A 26,115-nucleotide genomic window follows, 5' to 3' on the forward strand; every position below is an offset into this window, starting at 1 on the left:
GTGTTTCCAATTTTCTACCTCTCCTCTGTCGTGTTGGGTACAGACACTGGTGATAGTGATGATTTACTCCTCAGTTCAGTGTTCTTCTGTTCATTTCTTAGCAAAAACATGAAATAAGTTTTCTGAAATGCTCAAAGAATAAACAGGAATTTACTAGGTCAAGCTTAGGTATAGCCCTGGGTTGCGCAGCAGCGCTCTAGAACAGATGCCTTCCAATGTTCTTCTGTTTGAGTCTGAAGACTTTCCTTTTTTTTTTGAGAAATTAACTAATTAACTAGAGTTTGTAGAAGAGATTTTGTAACAGATGCAAGCAATATTGCTTTTGCTTAGTCATTCATTCTTGTGTTGCTACTTGAAATGTAGTTCTGACATACTGTTTCTGTTGTTCTTGGAAGTAACCAGACTTTGGTGGTAGGACAAGGCATCCAGAAAGCAGGTAGCAAATTAGTTACAAGCAAAGGAGGACTGTTTTTCTTGGAAAGTGCTTTCACCAAAGATGTGAACAGTTATAAACAATTAAATAAATACTTGATACAATGTAATATTCAGTGTTCTGGGTAAAATACACCATCTTTGTAATTCAGTCTGTTATCTGTAGTAGCACTATGTACAGTGATACTAGCTGTTGGGTAAAGGGACTCATGGAAGCAAAATGCCATTTTCTAACAACTCATTCATAAAACCACGGCTATCATGACAACTGTTTTTTAACAGCACAGTAGGGCAGAATTTTCCCTTAAAAGCTATTGATCTTAAAGGCAGATACAGCATTGAAATTTTATTTTTAGCATTTCATAGCTAACATGTTTGAATGCGTGCCCATTTCTTAACTTTTGTTGTTTTAAGTTTAGGAAACCATTTGATAAATATAGCAAATGCATGGGGGAATTTATCTGTTTTGTTCTTACAGTAACAAAACCTTATAGGAGAACAGATTTTCTTGCATCAAAAAAAGCTGCAACTGTTGATCAAGATCACAAGTTTAGATGCAAGTTCTTGGACTGTTCAAAATCCTTCCGCAAAGCCAAGTTATTGCATTATCACATGAAATACTTTCATGGAGTGGAGAAGGCTGCAGAATCACAGCAGAACAGTGTAAAGAGAAATATTCAAACCAGAGCTGCTTTGGCTTCTGAAAAAGCTAATCAAGAAAGGTCAAAGAGAGGACGGACAGCTGGGTCATTGTGTAAGTATGTTGCTGATCTCTTCCTTTTTTTAAACAGCAGCAGGCAGGACAAACAGGGAAGCAGAAATTTATTTTCTTTTGGGTTGAAGGAGTCTCTTTAGAGCTCCATCTTAGCATATTTCTTTGTGGAGAAGCAGCGTAATATGTGTAAGCATGACCTTTTAGAGAAGGTAGAACTGAAGAAATTCCCTCATCCAGAAATACAGATAATGTTCTGTAATGAACAAACTATGCAGCTTCTCTTATTCCTTTGTAACAGCCCACTTGAGTATTAAACTTCTGTTCTTTTTTTCAGAACGACGATTCCCTGAGTTTGAGTCTCCCCACTGGTGCTGCCGCGCGCGTGCCCCCCCCCTTATTTTTTTTTTGCTTCCCCTGGACAACACTAATTTGACAAGTACCTAAATTAGTGTTCAAAGACTTTTGTTTATTAAGGGAACATTCTGGGTAACTTCAGTTCTCTCCTGTTTCTTACATGGTCTTTACGTTTCATGATCTTGACTTCAAGAGTATACTTGGCTAGAAATCCAGTACCAGTTTCTGCAGTATTTACTCTGACCTGTGGGGAAAAAAAGTTGTAGTATTTAACAAATGCAGTTGGTACAGCTATACTTGAAGAAGATCCTCATGCAACTGATGGGTAGTTGAAAGGAATGAAAACTTAATGGTTAGGAAAAATCAATGCCTAAGTTATAACTGCTTTGCAGTCTTCAGAATGATGTTAACTTCTGCTTCACCCTCTCGTTCTCTGAAGTGCTTTCTTCCTTGTGTCTTGCATAACATCAGAGTGACAATCTAGGTCTAGCTGTGAATTGCAGCGTTGTTGAGAACCTATCCAATCTTTGTTCTTGTGGACTGACTTCTCGTTGTACTGCAGGTCCATAAAAATTGTCATCTCTCATGTCTGAGCCTGTTTTATAAAATCTGTCTTTTTTCTGAATTCTCTGGTGTTTTTTGTCTTTGATCTTTCATTAGTACTCTGTTTAAGAATTTGAAAGTCTTGCAAGTTGTTCACTGAGCTACAGCTTGCTACAGCAGAATATATCTAGCCTTAATTTACTTCATGTCTGCTTTTCCTAATATGCCCAGCAAAGGTTTCCTCATTTGAGGTGCTACTACCTGTTCTTAACACAAGAAGTGTACTTTAACATACTGCTACTACTTGTAAACCTCTACACCTCAAATTCTTCTGTAACTTGAAATCCTACACCTTTGCATTATTTAGGTAGAGGAAGGGGTTTTTTTAACTGTGTTAGGATGTGCCAATTTGTGTGTATTATACTTTGCATGCAGCTTAAAGGAAGCCCAAGCACTGCCTTGACAAACGCGCTGGAGACAAGTGCTTTATGAAGAATGGCTGCTAACAACTGCACAGTCATCAAAATAGACTTTTTCTATGTCGTGCTTTTCTGTAAATGGACTTCTCTTCTGCTTTCTGTAACTGCATAACTATTTCTGTTTGAGAAGTTTTCCTGTGATTGTCTTGATTGAACTGATCAGTGACTCAAGATCTTGACCCTTTCATTTATCCTTTTCCCCAAGTGCACGCTGTTGGTTTGATGTCATCATCTTGGCTACACTAGCAGGTGATTCTTTTTTTTTATGGTGTTGAGTTGTAACCATATTTGCTTATTTTAAGCTCCCACCCCTTTGATTCCCCATTTGTGGATGGATACTCTTAGCCTGGATTGTTTCGATGATGTACTTCATAGCATATCCCTGCAAATAGCCTTGGGGTTGTGCTGACAGCTGTTGAACAGTGCATCAAAGTGGAAGGCAGACCGTAAAGTTTTCAAGTCACCTTCACTGTCAAAGCCTGCTATTGTGGAGCTACAGTAAGGTTTTTCTTGATGAGAAAAAGTAATGTTGTCATATATCAGTTATATCGTGTCTGATGTAGTGCCATTTGGGTTTTAACTCCGTGTGTTCTTAAGTCTTGTAACTCTTGTGGGGGTACCACACATTCTAGAGTTAAAGGGGTTTATGAGCTCATACTGTTGCATTTTTTTTTTTTCTCCTGTATTTGCGCACATCTCTTCTGTTCTTAATGGCATGTATAGAAAGATAGCCTGCTTAAACAAGACTTTCTCCATTTCTACTGAACACCTTATATCACTTTTTTTTAAGAAGTTTTTTCAGGATGTACTGCTTAGTGGGGGTAAAGGCTTTTGAATACACAATTAAATATGGTACATGGTGGGTTTAGTTTTTGTTTTCACAATTGTTGTGCGAGCAAAAGTTCTTCTGTTCAACGTGAATATATTTCAATCATTTTACTATTTTACCTTTTGGTACAAATGTCCTTTTTCCCCTTATACTTCCCTATATTAGATAGGGTTTAGTGCTTAAGAAAAGGCACTTTTTAAACAGATTTAATTTCTAACAGATTTCAGAAATCATGAGTCTTATCTCAAAGCTTGTGGAATAATTCTTGCTTTACAAGCTTTCATACTTAAGTCCTTGTCTCACAAGTTTTATTTCAGAGTTCTGGGACTCCTTACTGTTTCTGCCACACATTAAATTCAAATAAATTGTAGGGGTGGAACAGGCTAGACTTGAAGTGAAAATACTTACTGTTCCTAAAGTTCTAGGAAGTTATGCAATATTCAGGACAGTAGCAAAACCTTTCCCTTGTAGTGCTCAAAACTAGAATTTTGACACATAAGAAAGAAGATGGATGTAAGCATTTAAGTATAATTCCTTTGCACTAAACTGGAGACTGGAAATTTCAGCATCTGAAATGTAAATTGTGCCACTTTGGCATTGGCTTCAAAACATGAGTGAGCTGGAAAGGTTAACGTGGGACTGATGTGCCCTGTCCTTCCCTTTTCCTTAAGAAGCGTTGTACCTTTGCAGTGGCAAGCTTGACAGATACCTCTCTAAATTCTGTAGTCGCTCTTCATTGAACAGAGGGGGAGGAACTACCGTTGCCTAGCCTGTATTTTAGATACACCTTACTACTCTGAACAGAATGACTCGGACTTAAATGGCTACTGGATACATTCAGGCAATACCTTTTGTCTTTAATTAATCAGGAAATATTATGACATCATTATGATGAAACAGCTCTTCCCCCAGCCATGTGTTACAGTGCTTGTCTCTGAGTTACAATGCTGTTTGGTCTTTACTGAAAGAATTTTCCCTGTAGAGAATAAGGCAGTTCATTTTGCGTCCCCCTGGAATATAGGAGATGCAGGCATTTCTGCTCTCAGCTCTTAGATTACATTGTGTTTCTGCAGGTGCATTATAGAGCCACCTGCAGTCCTTCTGTTAAAGAGGAGAATCAAGACCTGCACAAATGTATATGGATGCATAAGCTTAAAACAAGCTTTTTGAGCCTAGGCTGCAGATGGCTTCTCAAAGGTTGCCTTGCAGGAGAGAGTTGCTTAAGCTTTTGACAGTTCAGATTGAGATGTCAAATTTATCACTTGGAAAGTAATGTGGTGTAGTATCTGTTAAAATTTTTGACAGCTAGTAACTTGATTGCTGTAATAAAAGGAGTAGAACCACATTCAGTGTCCATATGCATTAATCTTAAGCCTTAAGATACGCTTTTTTTGTCTTTGTGGTCCCTTCTCTTTTTTTTCTGCACACTGTTTGCTGCTAAAGTAAGTCATCCCATAGTGTGACTTATGGACTACAAACACTTACTGTAAATAACTTTCTCTGAAGGTGCTTGTTTCGGATATGTCTGTCTATGTTATTTTATGTGAAGTGCCTGCAAAAAGTTGTTATTAATAAAGTCTGTTGTTTTCTGATGTAGGCCACTCCAAGGGCGCAAGGCATGAAATAGATTCATTTCACCTGCAACTCATAATTTGAACATCTGTACATGTTGACTTTCATTTTCTAGTAAAATCTTTTTATTTGGAGGTGCGTTGGACAAATTTTCTGAAATATGAAAGTCAGCTTGTGCCTGACTTCAGTGCTTGCATGGCTGTTGCATCTCACATCAGACCTTGGAGAGGCTCTATACTTGGTAGGTAGATAGGTACTGAAGACTTGTCAAGAAATTGCAACCTCTTTAGTTGTGAACAAGTAGGGCAGTTGATACATGTGTGCAAGGAAATGCTATCAAAACCTTGACTAAGGTGACTGGTGTACTCTTAATGCTCCTAATGGCCACTTTGTAGTGCTGACGGTCTTGATACTGCCCTTAGCACAACTGTCATACTGGCAGGGACTTAAATCAGTTGATACCCTTATGCTCCTAGGACATAGTTCAGCTCCCCTGAGGAGTTTTGCTCTAATGGAAGTTAAACCTGGTTCTGAGACTTTAAAAATGCTGTGCAGTATTAGGCGGCAGGTTTGGTATGTGGGTATATAATGGCAGCCTCTGTTGGGCAAGTTGCTGCCAGTCTTGGCTCTACTGTTCTCCTTGACCTGAGGAAAAAGAGAAGGCAACAGGCCTGTGACTTACAGTTCAGAGACTGCAGAAAATCTGTTCCTACTGAGGGGTCCATAAAAGGTGCTCAAAGAAAAAAAAGAAAAAGGCATTTTGTAAATAGGCTTAAATTTTTGTACATTACCTCATTAGAAAACTCTGCCTACTCAAAGTTAGTTACAGTATGTCCTGTTACTGCATGTGTGTCTTAATGTCAGGAACAACATGTGAAGAAAAAAGGGGTCTTGACTTGTGTTACTGATGAGATCCTAACCGTACATGTATAGGGAGTAGGCTGGCAAACTTGCTTTGACAGCTTGAACATCTAAGGCATCCAGTTGTCAATGAATAGGTGTTAATATGTGAACTCCTGGCATGTGGCTTAGTGATTTCAGGGGATCCTTTGGGGCCTTTCCTGTTTCATCTGAATGTTGGCTGATGGGTGCCTCTTTGCTAGGCAGTGGGATGCGCGTGGGTGACCTACAAACACAGGGTTTCTTCTTGTAGTAGGTGGAGATCTACATTAATGTCCTCTGGGTTCTGTGGAATTCTGATCCCCTCTGGGGCTTATCCTCAAGAATACTGCATTTTGTTTGTGGAGGATGGCTGTGTGAAATACTTCAGCTATAAGTCAAGATGATATGTGGCCTTTCAGTTCTTGAACATATCCATGGATATTGTCAGCAAATGATCTCACAGCTGTGGGTGGTGGATATTGTCTCATTCACTACGCTTGGGAATTCAGTCTCTGCTTCTTGTGAAGGCTGAATTGTCATCTTAACTGGGGTCTGATATCTTTTATGTTCTGTTGGGCAGAAAGCTATTGTCTGTCATGGAGTCTTGGATGTGTTTAGGTATAAGTTCTCTTAAGGCTCTGTCATGGCTTCTGCATCGTTGAGGTGGTTTCATCTCTCAAGTCTGTATCTGTTAGTTTCTAAGATCCTTCACTGCTTCTGGGTCAGCTCTTTTATATGGGAAAGGATGCTTCTCCCAGGCTTAGAGGAGGACTGAAAGAACTGTTTAGAAGAAGGCTGTGGGAAGTTAACCAGCAAGCCTCTTCATCTCCAGTTTTTTATGAACATATTTCTTGTTCCTGTTAGTGATATTTAGTGTCATATGAGCTAGAAATTAATCTGCTGGTGCTTAGTTACACCGTCACTGTTCAACAACAGTGAAACTGTTTGCTGCCCTGGGGGTCAGGAGGGCTTTTGTCATCTGTTTGTAGAGAATTGTGTAACTCTAATGATGATTAATGATATTCTGTATCATAGAGGTATTAAAAGGCACTAATACCTGTTTTGATTTTTTAGTTGTAATAATCAGGAATGTGTGGAAGTTGTAGCTTAGGTGCCACCTGTGTCCCTCAGGATATCTCCAAGGCAAGTGCACATTGTCTTCATGGGACCTGTATAGACAGCTTTAGGAAATGCCTAGGAGTTTCCTGTGCACTTCCTGATCAGATCTATATGAGCATAGTGCTGCTGTTCACTACAGACTTGTGATAGTCATCTTGTTGCCTGGTAGTAGAGTGCTTATGTGGAGAATTAACTTGCAAGAAAAGATAGTTATAGCACTAACAAAAGTTGAAGGTGTTGCTTACGTAAATACAGTGCATTGTGCACTCTGTGTTGGTCGGTCTTGAAAGTGCAGATCAGGAGTTCTGACGTTGGGAGGAGGCAGAGCGGTAGGAAGTGTTCTTCAGTGAAGGTTGGCTCAGGCAGTCAGGAGGATGAAAGCACGTGGCACACGGTAGGTGGTGCTAACACCGAAAGTCTGACACTTCGGGAACGTGCAAGTTGCAAAGGCATATGCCTCAATACAGGTTCGTGGTTGTGGTATTGCTCTTTGTTCTCTTGGCAATTTTATGTTGCCCTGTCTGAATTATACTTGAAAATGCTGTAGTGAGAGGAAACAGGATGCCAAATGTGGAAGGCTTAAAAGTTTGGGTCTTCATGGCACAAGTTTCAACACATCAAAAGTTTAGGATAACTTCCCAGTTTCTTAATCTCATCTTCTTCTTACATTTTAAGAGTTGAGTTTAAATTCATTTGAGAGCTCAAAGACCTCACAGGCCCTCTGCACATTTCTATTAATAGAACAAAAGATGTTTCAAAGCTTAACATACTTGTTGATAACTATTTTTTTTGTGTCCGTTATTGAAGAAAAATACATCTGGTGTATAAGAGTACCCTTTAAATTCTCTAGGACAGTGTTACTGGTGGCTCAAAAATCTTACAGAAATGTATTAACCTTTATGTCGTAAAAGATAAAACATATTCTTGGTGAACGTCTCTTTAAAAATCAGTCTTGCAAAGCTAAAAAAACTTAATGGACACAAAATACTCTTGGGGGAAAAAAACCCTGTATGTGTGCACAGCTCTCAGCCCACAGGAAGACCACATGCTTTGGGCTCTTTGAAAGGCTGGTGGGATGGAGGTGGCTGTGGGGTTCTTCAAATGCTAATTGATGAAACTTAGTTAAGCTGTTGGGAGAGGGGCAAGTTAGGAGGCTTAAATGAAGGTTGTCTGATTTGTATAGATTTTTGTATTGTAGTTTTGATTTTCTGTAAATAATTTTAGAAGTTAATGCAGAATGGTAGACAATCAGGAAAGCTCAAGGAAGGCTTGTTTACATAAATTATCACCCTGTACTGCTAAAACAGATTGCATTTCAGAAAGTTGGTTAGGGTAGTGGTGTTCCTAAACGGGATATGAAGTACCTTAATTTTATTTTTCATTTACTGTGTACCGTGGGAAGAAGTCTTGTCTGTCTGAACTGATGCTGTCTTGTTCAACCCAGTAGTCCTCAGATGAGCAAATTCTCTTAGCAGGGAGTTAGACAAAAATAGACCTATATTAAAAACTAACAAAACCACACTCAAACAAAAAACCTGTCTTTATGCTTTTTCTGCAAGATGAGAAGTTGAAAATGTAAGGCCATAGTGCAGTATGTGTTACGTTATCAAGGAGCATTTTCTGGTTTTGATACTTTTGCATACTGAAGTATCTTATCAAGGAGTATCTTCTGGTTTTGGTAATTCTTCATGGGCAAAACATGCTACTTTCTACAATCTTCCAGCTCTTGAGATAAATGAGTACCCAGGGAAAGGCAACAGTGAGTTGCCTGAATGGATAAAAGGTACTTTTTGAGACAGGCTTGTGTGGAAATTTGGGGGTTGGTTTAATTCCTGTCTTGTGGCTGCTGTAAAGTACTGTGGCAGGTGACTAGAAGGTAATTATTTGGTTACAGAAAGTTACGAATGGCTCCTATTTTTATTTTTTCCTTCTTCAAGTTCAAATGCAACTTTGTAGTGAGAGGACCAGGGGAAAAGTCATCTGATGGCCTTCAAATTTTTTTGATCTTGGAGTTTCTTTTGCATGAAGAGATCCACTTGATTCTGAAAGCTCCGTAATGACAGGTCTTAATGTGCCTTGTTATAGCTTCAGCTTGAAATGTCAGTCAGGGCAGAGTACTTTATAATATTTCTTTTCCTAAGTATGCTCTCTTGGACTCTCTTCCTTCTGTTTTCACTCATTTTCAGGTATTACAATTATTTAGAGGTGTCCAAGTGAAAATCCAGCTGGCATGTAAGTCTTCAGACAAGAAGGAGGTTGCCTTTCATAGCGGCTGAACTTCTGAGATGCTTATGATGATAGAATGAAACATTCTTGACTAAAGTCAGCAAGCTGTTACTTTTGGCTGCTGGGTCTGATTGGCCAAGATACTTGATGTCATACGCCAAAATGGCAATGTACTTGTCTCGTTTAGTCTGGCTGTCCTAGATGCCTTAGCCTTTATCAACTTCACCTGTCTTACCATGTCCAGGAAATTTTCAATAGGACTTCTTAGGTGTGGCTAGGAAGATGAGAACTATTTGACTGGACTGAAATAGTAAATGGAATCTCAGATGAATTTATATCTATATCTCATGATTTTTATGAATTTTAGGTAGCGATCCTAAATTCTTGAGTCTCGCCCTCAGTTGAAACACTTACTTTCAGTGATACTTGGAAACTGCCCTTCCTTAGATGTGCAGAGCTTCTCTGCGGCACTTTTATATGCCTCATTACAAAGCACACTTTTGAGAAGAGGCCAAGTGGTTCCTCTAATTAAATCAATAGCCCCCCCCGATTGCTTAAAGAAAATAATAGTAAAATTTATCTGACCCATATCTCTGCCAAACTGAACTGCTTCTCTTTCCATCTTTCTTCAAAGCCACAGTATTTCTGGAAGAACCAAGCTTTGAGGAATACCTTTGCATCCACTGTTTACTTTTTGGGAAAAAAAACCAAACAAACAACCCACAAAACCAAACAAAAAAACCCCAAACCCAATAGCAGCACTACAGGTTTAGCCTTTAAATTGGCTTCAGTTTAAAAGCTTTTACAAGGTTAAGTTGCTAGGATTGTGAGCTGAGCAGAGCATCTGATCTAAAACATTCCACATGGACTACCAGAACTGCTGCTGGTGGAGTAGACTTACATTTTGAAAGTATTTAAAGCTTGGACTTCGTCTTTATTTATCTCTTTGTAGATACTCCTCTACACATAGCCCTAAGGAGTACCCCATATAGAGATGAAAAAATAGAAAAGAGAAGAACTTCAACTCCTGTAAGTGTATTAAATAGTCACCGACATTCTGTTAGAAAACAAACCAAGAACCACATAGCAAGATCACTGCGGAAGCCTCAAGAAAAAGAAAGAGTTGAAAATGGTATGCTTATTTAGTTTAATGTGAAAAAGTTAAACTTGGAGAAGTCTTGGAAAGTTTTAAGCACTGTAAGGAATTAATAATATTGATAGAAAGTATTCTGTATGCCACCTTTAACAGTTCAGTTTTTTATGAATGTATAGTATAAAATGTAAGTGGTGTTTTTTCACTGTTTCTTTGCCATAGTTTCAAATGAAGGATCAGTATAGGGAATTTCCTAAGTTTTCTTGCTATATGCTTTGGGGTTTATTCTTCCCAGTCAGTGTGTAATATTTTTAAAGTGTAAAAAGTACTAAATTATTTAAGGGCATGAAAAGATTCCTGCTTATTTTTGCTTGTTTAATACATAAGTCTTAATTCTGTTAAACTCTTGGTTGTCCAAAGCATTAAATACTTCTAAGTAATCCTGAACTTGTTGATACCTACGCTTGACAAAGGAAAAAAAAAAAAAAGGGGGGGGGGGGGGGAGGAGGGGTGGGCAGGACGACCTAGTCTTTTGTTCTGTAGATTTTTATACCATCTGACTACTTCTGGTACTCAGCATTCTTTGTACTATACATCTCTGAACAACTTTACCACTGAATAGTCAGTTATGAAGTATACTGTAAACCCTGTTTATACTGGAATCTCTTATAGTAGAGGTGGGTAACAGCCATATGGGGCAGTGGGTGTGTACGTATATATACATATACACATATATAAATAATAAAATGTTTTTAATGTAAATTTTATACATATATGCACACAAAAATATTTATATTTTATGTAAGTATAAAATACAAAATTTCCAGCATGCTTCCAGATCTACTACATCACTACTTTTCTTCAGATATGTAGTGAGATTTTTCAAGTCACAGTGATGAGGCAAACACAAAAAACCTGTTCTAATAGGTGGTCTTTGTTCTGGTGACAGTCTTGAAAAGGTCACCTTACTTAACTGTCACTGTATTGTTCTGTTGGTCATAATAGTCAGTACTTACCACCACTGTTTATTCTTGGGCATTCTTTGCTGCCTTCCCTTGCAGGATGGTTTGAATAAGAACTGTTAGTGTCTTATCACGGGGCTCACTCAGTGGGACATTTTGTACTTGAGAGGTATGGCGTATAGAGATTAGAATAAACTTTCACAGTAGGGGTGGAGGATGTGACTGAGTACTCATCCTGGTCCTCACTACTTTCTCTGCCATTCAAGGAAATTGAAAGGGCTTAGGTGTATGTTTTTACAAAAAAAAAAAAAAAAGCCAACCAAACCTTTTCAAAATATGCAGTTGTTTTATGGTGAATTTTTAGGATTGTTTAAGGCAATTTAACTTTCTTTTGGATCACGTGAATCTATGAGGATGCACTTAACCTACTTAGCCTCCTCATTTGGTCTTTTTTCAGTGACAATTCAGACTCCTTACAAGAAACCACTTGAGACAAACAGGTTCTTCAGTATAGAGTTTTTGGAAGATCTCTTGTAATACTCATTCTTTGCAGGTTGTTTGTCTTTAAAAAAAAAAAAAACCAAAAAACCGAAAAACTCTGCATTAACTGTGTTTTGTAGTTAAGATAGCTGTACACAAATTTGCAAATACTTGGATTGTTTTCAGACTTTTCAAAGATGTTCTGGCGAGCTCAAGGGAAAAACGTGTGTAACAAAGTGACTGGGGTTTGTCATATTTATCACAGATACTTTGATAGTGACTGAAATAGCATACTTGCTACTTGGATATCTTAAAACAGATCAGACAATCTTGACTGTACAAATCTCGATTCCCGAATGAAACACTGCAAAATTGCCCTGCTTATCTTGACCTCAGTTATTCTCTTTGCTCTTCTGGAATAATAGTGGTGGAACTTACTTGCATGCCTGTGAGCAGGGAGAAGGAAATGGTACCCAAAGGATCCTCACCCCTGAAGGACTAGGAGATAAGGACAAAGGAAAGTAAGAAGGAAGTTGGGGGAGCCCTGTGCTGAGACTTAAACAAGAACGTTTTTTCTTTTTTTTTCTTTTTTTATCCCCCTCAGCAAAGGGTAAGGGAAAGGGGTATGAAGTTTGTCTTTTTTTCTGCCAGTCATTCTGCCTTTGAAGGACATGTAATTGGTATGGCAGACTGCTGTGGGTGTCAGCAATGGGGCTGCTGGCAATGCACAATTATAGCAGCCGTTGTGCTGTTAAGTGGTGAACTAGCAGGAGATGTTCAAGGACTAAGAGGGTGGGGGGAATATAGAGCTGGAGATCCTCATGAGGAGGAGCTAATGCACATGTCTCCTGCATGCTCATCAGAGCTGATAAAATGTGATTGAGATTTCTAATTTCTTAAGAGTGAGCTGTTTGTACCATAAATATGTAGCCTTAGACTGTTAATTGGGCAGTTTACTATTAGCATGTATTAGAGGTTAACATAATACACTGGTATTGCTGGTTTGCTTCATGAGTTACAGACCAGCTAGCGTTCTTAGATGTTTCATGTGGGGGAAGATTTCTCACACACTATAGAGTGTCTTTAGGTGCTTATTCTGGTATCAATAATCAGAAACCTATTTCAGTTTCTAAACGGGATGGTGAGTGGCTTATTCAGCTACACACTGAGAGCAGAGCCATTTTGACTTGCGAGGCATCCTTCCATAATAGATTTTACAATTGTACCTGTACTCTTGGCTGAGTCAGGATAATTTACTTGAGGAACTGTGTAATTGTCTAGAAGTTGTGCTTCAGGGACCTAAATTTGAAAAACAGGAGTTGTAAACAAATGTTAAGATCTGGAAAGCAAGAATTTGTGCGCATTACCTTGCAGTGGGGTTACACTTCTTGGCAAGTGGTCTGGAAGCATGCTTTGAGGATGGACTTGATTTGAATGATTAGGTGATACCTTTCAAAGTTGTCAGGTTTTTTTTATTCCCATAAAAACAGGATGGAGAACAGATGTTGAGAGAATAATTGTTAAAACGAGCTGAACCAGTTGTTACACCATTTTCAATGAAAAAATATTTGAGAAACTGAACTAGAGTTTGGGGGGTTGTGCTTTTGTTCTTGTCAGACTTCTGTCACAGCGCTACTGAAATGCTCAGCCATTATAAAAAAAAAAAGAAAATACTGGGGAATTTATTATCTGTTTTCTAAATTATAATCTCTGAAGCATGTAGTAGTAAATGGACATTGGTGTACAGTTGATTTCTCTCATATGCTATTGTAATGTTGTTACAGCACAATCAAATTAGGACTTAAAACAGACCATTCCAGTTATGAGAGCTGGTAATTGTTACAAATAAGTTTTCTTGTTTTTTTTAAGAGAACTGGCCCTAATTGTCCAAAGAAACTGTGGAGGTCTTTAAGAAAATTAATAAGTAAAATAAGTGTGTATATATATTAAAAATTTAGTTGGAATGTTGTCTAATTTCAGCTGTTAAAGAACATGAGAAGAACAAAGAAAGAAAATCCAAAGGCTGTGGAAGGTCCAGGTCAAAGAAAAAGAAAAAAAAGAAAAAGAGAACTAAGCCTGGTAAAGCTCTTTTTTTCTTCTTTAGAGGAAAACGGCTTCACTGTTTTGTTTTGCCTGTTACCCAGTTAAGATGGGTCATTGCAGATAAGACAGGTTAATTCATCTGTTGACTTTAATTTTATTAATTGGTTATTATTGTGATTGGTAATACAACTTATTTCCTTGTTGAGGTGCATCATTAATGCTAGCTTGTAGTAATATTTGTAATGGTGCAGTATAAATCTAACCGAAATGGATATGTTAATCCAAGTCTGGCTTTTCATTAGCAAGTGTACTTGTATGCAAGTTTTAACCAGTTAAAGAAGATGGAGATCCCCTTGATTAACAACCAGGTACTCCATATACCAGATGTTCTCAGTTATATGAGTGGGTTTTGGGCCTCCTGTGTGAATGATAGAGTTTGGAAATGTTGATGGGTACTCTTCTTCTGCTGCTAATCTTATTTCTTAAATCTTCACTTAATATTGGATTTCAGAAGCTGTGACAATGAACTCCATTAAACCTGTTGCATCTTAATTTTTTTTTTCTAAAAGATAAATTTCTCCTTTCCTGGCAAGATAAAGTAAAAGCCTGATTTAAAGTCTATACTCATGCTGTGTCCCTCTGTTAAGTCTCGTAACGTGCTGTTCCACCTTCATTAATAGGGTTGTAGCAGGAACATGTCTTCTCATTTGGTGGTTCTACAGAATCTTGGGAAAGCTTTCCTTGGGCTCCTTCACACTTTAAGTGTCATAATATGTAGGCCCAGGTGTTTCTGCTGATTGGATTCTTCACTTCTGAAAATGTGGAATTGACTCTGAAACATTTCTCTAGTAAAATATTTACACATCAAGTCTAAACTTTCTCTGCCACTGATGGATGTCTAGGATCATTAATGCAGCCCATTTCAATCTGGCATGCATAATTTGTTAAACTAGTGATCCTTATGGAGGGGTTTCTGAGGCAGAAAAGAAAATATCTTTACTTTTTTGCTTGTTACCATGAGCAGGGTGTGCTGTCACGAAAGAGCAGAGGGGAAGAAGGAACCACAGGCAGACTGATTCACAATTTACTGAAACAATTTCAATGAGCTTCTGATTATATGGTACCCTCAAATATAATGATAATATGCAGAGTATAATTTGTAAATTTATGCAATGGTGGTTCAAATAGTACCCTCAGACTGCTTGTTGATCTACCCTTGAGTTTTAAAATGTTGCTTGCCTTTTTTTGATGTTGCCCATGTGGTTCTGTGGTCCAGGAACTTTTTGAAGGTTTCCTCCATATAACTGATTGGAGAGGTACTCCTTATAACTGCAGACAGCCTTGGTTTATATACAGTCCAGGACATGATGAATGGGTACTTCACAGAGGAGCTGTTTTAGGTGTTTTCTCCACACATTCCTAATTAGGACTTTCTTCTACCCATGCATCCTATTCTGTCCATACACTAGGAAAACAAGAGATGCTTTCTGTCCACTTTGTAGTCTGTGAGATTGGGGAGTATGTGAGTAATAGTGGAATGTGAAAGAGGGGTCTCCAGTACTTGTGTAGAAGTACCTGTAATGCAACAGCATTTTTAGACATACTCACGCTCAAGGTTAGGTTTAAGTAACCATTTTTTTCTCAGCCTTTCTCATTTACATCACCAGTGGAGAATGACTGAGCTGCATAAGATTTTTCTGGTTCAGACAATAACTTCCTTGCTTCTAGAAAGCCTGCAAATTTTTCAGCAGTGTAGTGAAGTCCTAGAGTCTAGGCATATTGGAGCAGACGCTGTCTCAGTGAATTATACATGCCTACTATGGGCACTCATGGTGCTGGGTTTTTTTTTCTCCTGTCAACTTTTCTTGACCACAGATTTCTAATAATAATTTTTACAATTTTACAGAGTACTCTGGCAGTGAAGAAAACACAGATATTTCACAGGAGCTTTCTACTGAAAAATCAGTTATCACAAAATGTATTTCTTCAAGTAAGTCGTCTGCCCATCCTAGCATGCTGCTACACTGCTCTGATTCTGGACAACACAGAGGGAAATCAAAAATAAATGGTAAGATGACTCTTCTCTGTGGCTTGCTGGTTTTGTCATGTGAGCTGCACTAATATATACAAAAGCTAGTACTCATGATGTAAATTTGGCTGTTCTTACACAGGACTGTGTGCATTTCCTTTCCCTTGCATGAAGAAGTTGAATCCAGTTCATTTGCCAGAGCTTGATGTTGTTGCTTTGTGCTTTGACTTTACCTTCACAGAAGCTTTAAGACTTGCCCTTATTTTCAGAAGTCAAACTCATTTTGCACTTTTTTGCAGTACCTTATTATCTCTATAATAAACTGTTCAGCCTTCAGTAATCAAATTTTTCATATTTCCAAAGGTTTCTACAAAGTAATAACTCGGAGTTAAAAATAGATGCTAGGCAAGTTTTGGACAGTAAGTGTGCTGTATTTGAGACACAACTGGATGTGGTTGTGTGTAGCTGTGTAGATACAGTATGATACTTGATTATAATGACTTTCTAAGTTTCATGATGATAAGCTCTTGAGTAGCTATTTATTAGTGTATTCATAGTGCTTCATAAACAGAGCTCATAAAAATGTGGCTGCTGTGCTTCAGCTTTCATAGTTTTTAGTATCTTCATCTATCTTGCTATTTACTGTCACAAGCTGATACAATAAAAAAAGGAAGACAAATAGATGTTCTTTCTGTTATTCTTAAAGCTCACAAATTTGAAGAAAGTAAGAAATGTGTGGCACAGGAACCTTATTGTACAGATCGTGAACATTTCATATTTTTTGACACGACTGTATTATTGTTTGGTATTAGGCAAAGTATAAAAATCAACTTCAGTTCATTACATTATATAGGGAAAAGAGGAAACAAAAAATTGCAGAAGCACACATTGTAATACTGTCATTGTTTCTGGAGCATATTACTTGCAGTTAAGTAACTTGGACATCGGTTGCTCTGACTTTATCAGTTTGTAGACATGGAAGGAGGTGAAAAAGTATTGGAAATAGTTTTATCTTACCCTTTCCGCAATTGCTTTGCTACTTTTTGCACCTGCAGATGGTGTAACAACAATAAAAGCAGTGCCTAGATGAACAATATCTGGTTTAAGTAACGGTGCAACTCTTGTGTAGAATGAAAGTGCAATGTGCTTAACCTGTTGCTTCCAGGAGTACTTCAATGTCCTGTCTCAGTGGAGTAAAACTTGTAAACGTGAAAATTAACTAATGCATTGGGTTCTCAGCCCCTTAAATCTGAGCTGTTTCTTCAAAAGATCTAGTCTATACCACAGACTGGTTCTTCTTTTTCTACAGGCTTGTTTTAGGGTCTAAGTGATCAAATTAGTTCTGCCCAATATAGGTGAGAGAGAAGAAGCTACTTGAGTGACTGAAAGTTTTTACCTTCCACTCTCCTCTAGCTCATTAGAGTATTTCCCAAATAATTAAAATCCTTCTCTTCTTTGTCTGATTCTCCCATTCTATGCGTAAGGGAAGTATAGACATTGCATTGATATTATTGAGGTAAGCATCCCAATTTAGCATGTTAATCAATAAAGATTTTCTTGGCATGTTTGTTCAATTCACAGAATTGCATTAATGCTTTAAATAGCATGGGAGCATTCTTAAAGAATACTTTGGTCAGTACACTGCCCTGAATTGGTTAGTGTCCTCAACAGGAGGCTAAATGAAAATAATAATTTCTGAAGTAGGAGTAAATTAGGTGTTGGACTCTGACTGTTTCTGTAATGGAGACATTACTTTGTGAGAGCAAACGGGGTTTGTAAGACAGAACCCTCTTAGATCTTTTTAGGAGCTCTACACTTAAAGCACAAAGTCACAGTTCTATAGAAATTGAAGCAACTCGTATGAATCCTGTTTGAATTTATAAATCTAGCTTTGTTTGTTATACTTTGTGCCTTTTGTTTGAGGCACTTTATGCTGAGAGTAAAATTTTAATGATGGAAGCTGTTAAGTTGGAATATTTTGAAAAAGCTCTTAATGAGACTAGAACTTCATTATATAGTAATATTGTGTTGTTCCTTAAATGACACAGTGCTTTTAGGAATGCGTGTCTGCATACTTGAGATAAAATCTTGGGAGTTATTTGGCCTTTTTGTAATTACCCAAGACTTTATCTAACTACTTTTTGTACAGAGTATGACACCCTGAGTGAGTCATCTATGGATAGCTTGCTTTGGAGTGATGATGACTGCAGTCAGGATGTTGATGTAACCACGAACCCTGATGAAGAAGTGGAAGAAAGTGATTTTGAGATTGTTCGATGTGTTTGTGAAGTAAAAGAAGAAAATGACTTCATGATTCAGGTATGAAGTGGAGGGTGAAAGCACACTTCAGTGAATACAGCGGAAGGTGTTTTGTAGAAATACACACAAGTATGTTCTGTACATTAAATAAACTATTGCTGTCCTCTGAAATGATAAAAATTTTTAAGGTCACCCGTGGGGGTGAGCAGCTGCTATAATAGGTAGAAAACTTTGCTTTTTGATACTATTTGTTAGTTCCTTTTAATCAATAGGAAGTGGAGGAACAGGGACAATTCTATACAAGCCACTAATGGCTGGTTTGTCACTTGTGGATTTGCATTTTTATATTAATTAGAACACTTCCTAGGTTTAGAGAATACGTATTTAAAATTAGTGGCTTTTAATTTGGCTTTTTTGCTTCAGTCTTGTTCTGAGCATGTTCAGAACATTGCTATGAGATGGTGGTACCCTTCTACTTCTCTGCTCTGGCTTGACTTAAACATACAATTTTCTAGATAGGATGAACAAAGCAATCATTACTCGAGTCTTTTGTTGTGAAGCAGAGCTGCATTCATCCATTCTGCAGCTTCTTCTGTAGTTTGTAAATTCCAAGTTCCTAATCTGTGAAAAGACATCTATTCTCCACATACATACTTTTCTTAAAACCAACTTTATAGAAAACTGTTTCCAACCACAGCAGTGTCTATCTCTTCTGCTTAAAACTGTTGATAAAAACCTCTTTGGAATTGCCCTGGCTGTTTACTTTTACTTTTTGAGAGGTTTGTAAATAATGAGGAAACCGTTCCCCACATAGCTGCTCTGAGACTTTCCACCCAGTTCCTATTAGTTTCAAATGGTGAAGTCAAACATACCAAATAAAAAAACTTCTTTGGTATTTCTTGCTCTAGTTCATTTTGCCATTGCTTCTTACATGAGCTGTCAGGTCCCCTTTGGTGATTCCCAGTGAGTCTTAGTAGAAGTATATGCAGGGGCTTAGGTGTGTGCTACTCTAGACCTGAGATGATGAGCTTTTCATAGTTGCTGTTCTAAAGAAATGAGGGTGGGGTTTTTTGTTGTGCATTGTTGGGTTTTTTTGTTGTTCCTGTTTTGGGTTTGTTTTTTTTTTTAGGGGGCTCCCACCCTTCCTATCTAGGTAACATTTTGCTTGTTGTGGGACCTCAGTTTAAAGTGACAGTAGTATATAGCTTGGCAGCTGTTCTCATTGCGAATTTTAAGGTAACTATTGCGTTCTTTTGAGGAGGTGGTTTTATTTATGAAAGGAGATGTCATGACACTGGCTTTGGAAATATTTTTCTGGCACACAAAACTCAGCCCCATCTGCAGCTTCTGAATTCACTTTCCAGAGCATTCAGTTGCTAGTTCTTGTGAGGTTTGAATTTTGCTTTATGGGACCCCTTACTGGAATAGTTCCTGGCATGTTACTGTGAACTGCATTTCTCTCTGCTGTTTGGAACTAGGAGGAAAGATGGAAGCTGATCAATACTTGGCTCAGCCACTGCTGATTTTTTTGGTGGTCTTTATTGCTTGAATGGAGGCAGAAACCTGTTATGGAGAAGAGGGAGTGCACTGTAGTGTGAAGAATTCTTGGCTTCTGCAGCAGGACAGTAGAAACACCTGGTTTTTTTCTCTGACAACAGCCTCATTTTAAAAATTTTTAATACGGCTAGCTAACACAGCTAAGTTTGGGGGGTTTTTGTTTGTTCGTTTGTCCTCAACAGTAAGTGTAACAGCTAACTTTACTGATGGTTTTCTTTGGCCTTTCATGCCGTTTTATGGAGATTTGCTCTGGAAGGTATGATGCTTTTTTCTCTCAGTGCTAAGTTCATTTTGATACACACCTTTGATTACTGTTGGGTCATGACAACACAGGATAAAAGATACCTTTTGCATTAGTAGGAAAGGGCACAGTGATGGACAATGGCTAAAATTAGATAAAAAGCATCTGAGTGTATAGGAGGAAACTGAGTCTTAACAGTTGGTAATAAAGGGGGGTGCTGCTTTCTGAGGACATAGCTCAACAAAAACCATGAAGATAGTTTGGAGTATAATTTTCTGGCAAAAGTAGGCTCAGCACTAGTTTGCAGAATGCAGAGCACTGTCAGCTAGCTGAGGACATAGTCTATGGATAGCTTTCACCTAAGTTTTTGTGGGCCGCTTCTGAGATCGGTTTTCTATGTTGAACTAGTTTGAGGGAGGGCTTAGTGTATTGCAAAGTTCTAAACACTGTAGCTGTGTTATGAAAGAATTGTATAGGAGAGTTTATTGTCCCTGGGAATAGATTCAGATTAATGCAGGTACTCACCACATTGTCAATTATGGGAATTGAAGCAATAGGAATTGAAGAGTGAGGAGCTGGTAACAAGACTGGGGAGGGAGGAGGGGGTAGGTTAGGTAGATGGTTTGCTTAATGTATCAAATGCTGTGCTCCCAACACCTTTCTGTCAGCCTGTAGTTCTTGGAGAAAATGTTTTGAACAGTCAGGTCTCCTGTTGTTGATACAGAAACATCTGAGTTAGCATTTTTGCCTTGTATTAATGCTCTGCACTTAAACAGCTGTGGAATTATGATGAGGGGAACCTATTTGCAGCTTTTCAGAGGTGTAGTGCGGAGATAGATGACTTTATAGAGTGAAAGTCCTGTTAATTGTCATAACTTTATAGCATATAACAGGGACTTCTTCCCTGTTTCCTACTCAGACTTTGACACTTGGAAATACGAATTTGGAAGTGTCAGCCCTAAAGAACTTGCATTTAGATTTGTCCTTTCCTCCTGAAAATAGGTAGTTTTGCTCAGTGTATGGGTTTTTAGAAGAATATTCTTTGCACTTGTCTCCATTGTGATGTTGATTCTGCCCCAGCTTATTGCTCTTGACAAGATCTGACTGAAATATGCTGATATTCGGGGTTCTTGCTTGAGCGTGTGCCCGTGTACCAATCTGTCTTGACTTTGTATCAAAATTAAGGGGCCAGGGCAGTTTCTCCAAGCACATGACAGGAAGTTCATTCCCCTCTGGATATATGTATGATGCCGTGTGACAAGAGGGAAAATGGTAAATCATTTTCTCTTTGAACTGTACTCATTTCCATGAACGTGCCAAATTTAGAAATGATGAGGAAAGAATGTTAAACGCAGGCAGCACCTTTATTTTTCCTGAAAGATTGGGGACCATTAAGGTTTAATGAAACTCTTACACAGTTAAACAGAGAGTTTGTTCCATTTAAGTCTTTAATAATGGAAAGTTTAAAAAAAAAAAAATAAAAAATTGACCTTAGAGATTCTGCAAAAAACTCTTATGCTGAACTTGCCTTAAATTGTCTCAAGCAATTTGTACATAAAGAATGCCATTTGTTATGCTAGGCTATAGAAACACAGGTTTGCATTTAATGTAAGTACCTGCCTCAGTTAATAGAAGTTAAAACTGGGAAAAAATATATTATCACTGGTCAATGCTGTGTCATCCCAGTCTCTTAACTTTGCAGGGAGTTTACTAGATTTCATTTATGGAGCCTGTGTAAAGTAGCAGCTTAGCGTTGCCATGTGTTACTTCTGCAGGCACAGCACTCCCTTTTTAGGTTGAGACTTGGGCCCAAAACAGTCTAGACAAAATGTCATATCCCCTCCTTTTCGTTTTTATACCTAAACATTGGTGATTTGTGTGTGATGTAGAGAACTTCAGGGCTGGATTTGGTGGCCTTGGAGGGCATGGATGTAAAGGGACTTGGGATATTTTTGTTCTGATAGATGTAAAGCTGCTTACATGTCCATAGGGTGCGGTTATTTCTTTCACGCTTTAGCTTCAATTTAAATGTTGCACAACTATGCATGTTTTTTCCTATTCAAAAACCTCTTATTTGGCTTGTTTTGAATTTCCCTACTACTGCCTGGGCAGGGGGTAGCTTCTATGTGGCATGTGTCCAGTGCAATAAACCTGTAGCCTGGCCAGCCAAGCTGTGAATTAGAATGTGCAGGTAAAAGGAAGGAGCTGTGCTCTCGTGGGATGGATATTTAAATATCAGTTGAGTAAAATAATAAAAGTCAGGATGCTTCATTACAGTTCTGGGCAAGCTTGCCTAGAAAATCACCGAGTGCAGCTCTGTGCCATATGGCACATTTTACAGGTTGCAAGTGTAACTAGGTCCAGGAGCTCCCTTCTTACTTTTAGCATGCAGTCTGTTTTTCTTAATTTGTTTGCTTTGTTTTAGGACACTGGCTCCTACTAACCATCTTTGTGACGAGGATGGTGTCTCAGCCTTTTTTGAAAACATTGCTTTACTGCTTTAGAACTGTTCACCCATTTTGTGAAGCAAAGCATTGTTAGTCTGGTCTTTCAGAAAGCTGTTTCTTTACTAAGTTTTACATTGTCTGTTCCCAGTGCTTATACTTCCTCCACACCTAGACCACTGCTTTAATGCAATGATGCATTCAAAAACTGGTGGTCCCTTTCTGTCTCTCCTAGCTTGAGGAAAGGCAGTAGTAGATAGGAGCATTGGTGAAAGTTGTATAGGTGGTGCTTGACACAGATGTTTATCAAGTTGGCGTGTTTGTAGGTCAGTGAAGGGCAGCATCTAAGGTTGCTTGAAGTTGCTGTTTGTGTGTGTGTTAGTTCATTTTGAAAACCTTTACCAATATTGACAGGGTCCCTGTATGAAGCTTTTGGCTTCTGCTCTGGGAATTAAAGGTTGTGATCTATTGTCTCACTGCTTGGCAAAATAGTAATTCTGAACTGGCACCACGGTTTCAAATCAAAATTGACATAATATTCTTATGTGCGGTTTTGTCCCATATTTCAGTGGTCTTTAGGCTACAGCTGAAGTTTTGTCTGCTTGCAAAAGTGTGGGGGGGGGGGAAGTGACAGAAACAGGAAAAACTATATCCACATGTTCTATCTAAAACTGGATAGCTTTCAGTACAGTGATTGCATTTTAAATATTGTAACTATGCTAAAAAAGTAGGGCCAAATTATATTCAGTCTTTGCCAAATATGGTTGTCCACACTTGGAAGTATGTCAGAAGTTTTTAAAGCTAGTACAACTGCATCTGCACTTTTTTTTATTAGTAGAGCTACCTTTGAAATATGTAAAATGTTAGAGATACAAGTATCAGTAAAACATAATACTTGGCTAGTCCTATGTGACGGAAATACTCCTTGGATTTTATAATTGAATGTGATTTACTGTTTGAGTGGGGAACCTTTTAATTCAGAAAACTTGATATATTTTGGTACAGAAAGCTCGGTTGCATATTGTTTTCTGTCCTGATTACATGTGCATGCATCTTGTGAAAGACTTTCGTCTTCAAAGGGAATGTTTTTGCACTTTTCAGGATCTCTGCTTCTGCGTTGTAATTGTTGTCATTCTCCAGAAATCCATGTGAAAAATGTGTGGGAAGGGTTCAAATTTTATTGTGATCTGATTTGTCCATGTATTTGCTTGTAGCTGGAAGAGGGGCCTGGGGATTAATACAGCTTTTTGTCTTAAAATATGTAGATTATGTGTCTCTTAATTGAGGTAATCTTACTGAGCTCCTGTAGGCTTCATTTCTGTTGATGTGCACTTCTTGACTTTAAACAGTGTGAAGAGTGTCTATGCTGGCAGCATGGAGTCTGTATGGGTTTACTGGAAGATAACGTACCTGAGAAATACACCTGCTATGTTTGCCAAGATCCTCCAGGTACAGAAATTTAAGGTTACAGAGCCTTCTTACATAGGTTTTAACTTTATTAGTAATATATATATATATATATACACACACACTACAAAGATCAAACTCTTTGTTTGCTTTTTGGTTTTGCTCCCCTATCTCTGTTTGTCATTATAGGTAATTGAGTTCAGTTATAGATACAGAAGTTTTAATTAACATGAATGTAAATAAGTCAGTATTGTGGAAATACAGGTGGACAGGAATGGAAATGAATGTGTTAACTGTGATGACCATTCGTCACATGTTTGACGGTAATAAGGATTGTACTCTCTGCCTATGGAAAATTAATTTAGAAGCATTTGGGGACCTTAAGCAGACTCCACATGGGCATATCTTACAGGATGTGACTGCAGCTTTCCTCCAAGACCAGGCTTACACATTCTTTAAAATAAGCCAGTGAGCAGCTTGCTGGTTCTCAACAGCTGTGAAACTTACCCATCTGACTGCATTACCCAAGATAACTTACATTTGTATTTATTTTAGGTAATGCAGTCAGAGCTGATTAAGCAGTACGTTCTCTGCTCCTAACTATATCTTTGAAAGTGTCTTAGTCCATGTAATGCAGCAGGCAAAATTACACTTATGTCCATCTTCTCTGAATTCCAACTCTGAATTGTAAAGCCTTGCTGAATGTGGAAACAGATGAGGTTCAAGCATGAGTCATATTCGTAAATAATGAAAAAAATGAGATCTCTGCCTAATCACAAGACTTTTTTGGGGTTTATATATATTTGGATTGTGATATCTGCTTTTCTTGGGTGTTTGAAAATACCAACTCTTTCGTAGCTTTAACTCATTGTTTCATGTAGTTTGTATACTAATGTTTGTACTCATAGCAAGGAAGACGTGCTATACTTTAGTAAAAAATTTTAACACTTATTTAAGGGTTTTTTACAGCATCTTGCATCCAGGATTTTAACCCTCTCTTTTCAAGATATTTTGCTTTGGTTTGTGTCAGTCTGAGTTACGTGCAACTAAAGTGCACGTGCAAACTGAATTTGTGCCATCACACTTGAACTGTTTGTATTTGGTAAGAAACTTCATCAGAATGCTTTTTGGTAAAAACAGATTACAGCTGACACTTCATTTGCTTAATTAGCTTAATTACTTCTATTAACTATTGCTCTGATGATCCTGAAACTTGGCATGTATGGGTTTTTTTTATTATTATTTGGACTTAATATTTACCTCTGTCTTGGGAAAGGAAAACGTACCAACTTTTTGACTGCAAAAGTGGCTTCTCAATTTCATTGAATCTGCTGTTGGCTTGAAATGAGCAAATAGGCTTTATGAAGGTGCAAAGAAGCTGCTTTTAAAACTGGGAGTGGGCCACTTGGCAAACTTACTTAGGAGCTTTCCCCAGTTTAATGCTAGGACTTGTAACAGCACCATTCATATTATTGGAAATTAAAGCAAGTTTAGTGTAATTATGCCTAAAAATTGTACCAACTGTCATTTTGGACAGGTTTTTTTGAGTCAAGTGAAGTTTTTAAGAGATTTGTTAACTTACCCTTGCTTAAACATTGCCAGGATGCTTATGATGTGACAGATACATTCAAGCCATAGAAAGCATCCATTGCTGGATATTGTCTTGTGTCTTCTCTTAAGCTTACACACATAGAAAGACAGCACTTAATGTCTTTGAGTACACAGTTAAGTGAACAATGCCATGGATGGGCTTCAGTTGGATAATCTCAGTGTTGTTCAGATGATCATGGAGTTCTAAAATTCACGACTTTATCTTTATGGACCGAACTTCATTTTCTGTCACAGATGGTAGCTTCTCTAACACAAAAATAAATATGTAGGGGTTAATACAGGTATGTCAGGTATGTCTCCAAAGTGGTTCTGGCCATACCTGAAAGATCTCTTGCTTGATACAGCACATATACTTGAAAAGTTGAGCTGTCACAGCCTTGAAAATTTGTTCATCCCTGTGTTGATTTATGTTTGAGATTTCTTGGAGGTCTTGCCTCAAAACATCAAGTATTGTCCTATACGGCCTTTTGGCTGAGTGTGCTTACAAGCGCACTCATTTGCTTTTACTCCTTTAGTGAAACAGAGCATTAGTATTGAACTAGTTTGAAAATGTCCTTTATGTCCATGGATGTTCATACAAGGCATGATATGGAAACAGTTTTGCTTCTGTTCTGTAACTTGCCATCCAAAAGCATATAAGCACCTGTGACTCAAGTTCTGCTCGCTTCTCAGTACAGCTTCCAAAGAGTTGCTTTGCTTCACTGTGCCAAAGTTAATAGCATGGGCAGTGATGCTACCTAATAGGCCTGTAGTGCAATCCCTGGTTCTTCTCTGCTGCCTAGTAACTCTTTATCTTATTTTTTTTAGCTTCTCCTCAACTGCTGAAACTTCAAGTTAA

The 26,115-nt window shown here is 38.1% G+C and overlaps 1 protein-coding gene across 8 annotated transcripts in view; it reads left to right on the forward strand.

The window, feature by feature from the left end:
* The window catches only part of PHF20 (PHD finger protein 20), a 71,944-nt gene that overhangs the window by 36,282 nt on the left and 9,547 nt on the right, over positions 1-26,115 (forward strand). For 5 of the 8 annotated variants that reach the window (XR_008734180.1, XM_055722402.1, XM_055722405.1 and 2 more), the window contains 6 exons: positions 911-1,186; positions 10,104-10,283; positions 13,667-13,765; positions 15,636-15,797; positions 17,908-18,077; positions 23,609-23,708. Coding sequence is in view for 7 of the 8 variants with exons in the window: in XM_055722402.1 (XP_055578377.1) it covers positions 911-1,186; positions 10,104-10,283; positions 13,667-13,765; positions 15,636-15,797; positions 17,908-18,077; positions 23,609-23,708 (987 nt within the window). In the remaining variant the exon portion in view is untranslated. The remainder of the gene's footprint in view (positions 1-910; positions 1,187-10,103; positions 10,284-13,666; positions 13,766-15,635; positions 15,798-17,907; positions 18,078-23,608; positions 23,709-26,115) is intronic. The other 3 variants (XM_055722406.1, XM_055722407.1, XM_055722409.1) reach the window with 3 other exon arrangements.

This window comes from Falco cherrug, chromosome 10, assembly GCF_023634085.1.
Source record: "Falco cherrug isolate bFalChe1 chromosome 10, bFalChe1.pri, whole genome shotgun sequence".
NCBI classification, from domain to species: Eukaryota; Metazoa; Chordata; class Aves; order Falconiformes; family Falconidae; genus Falco; species Falco cherrug.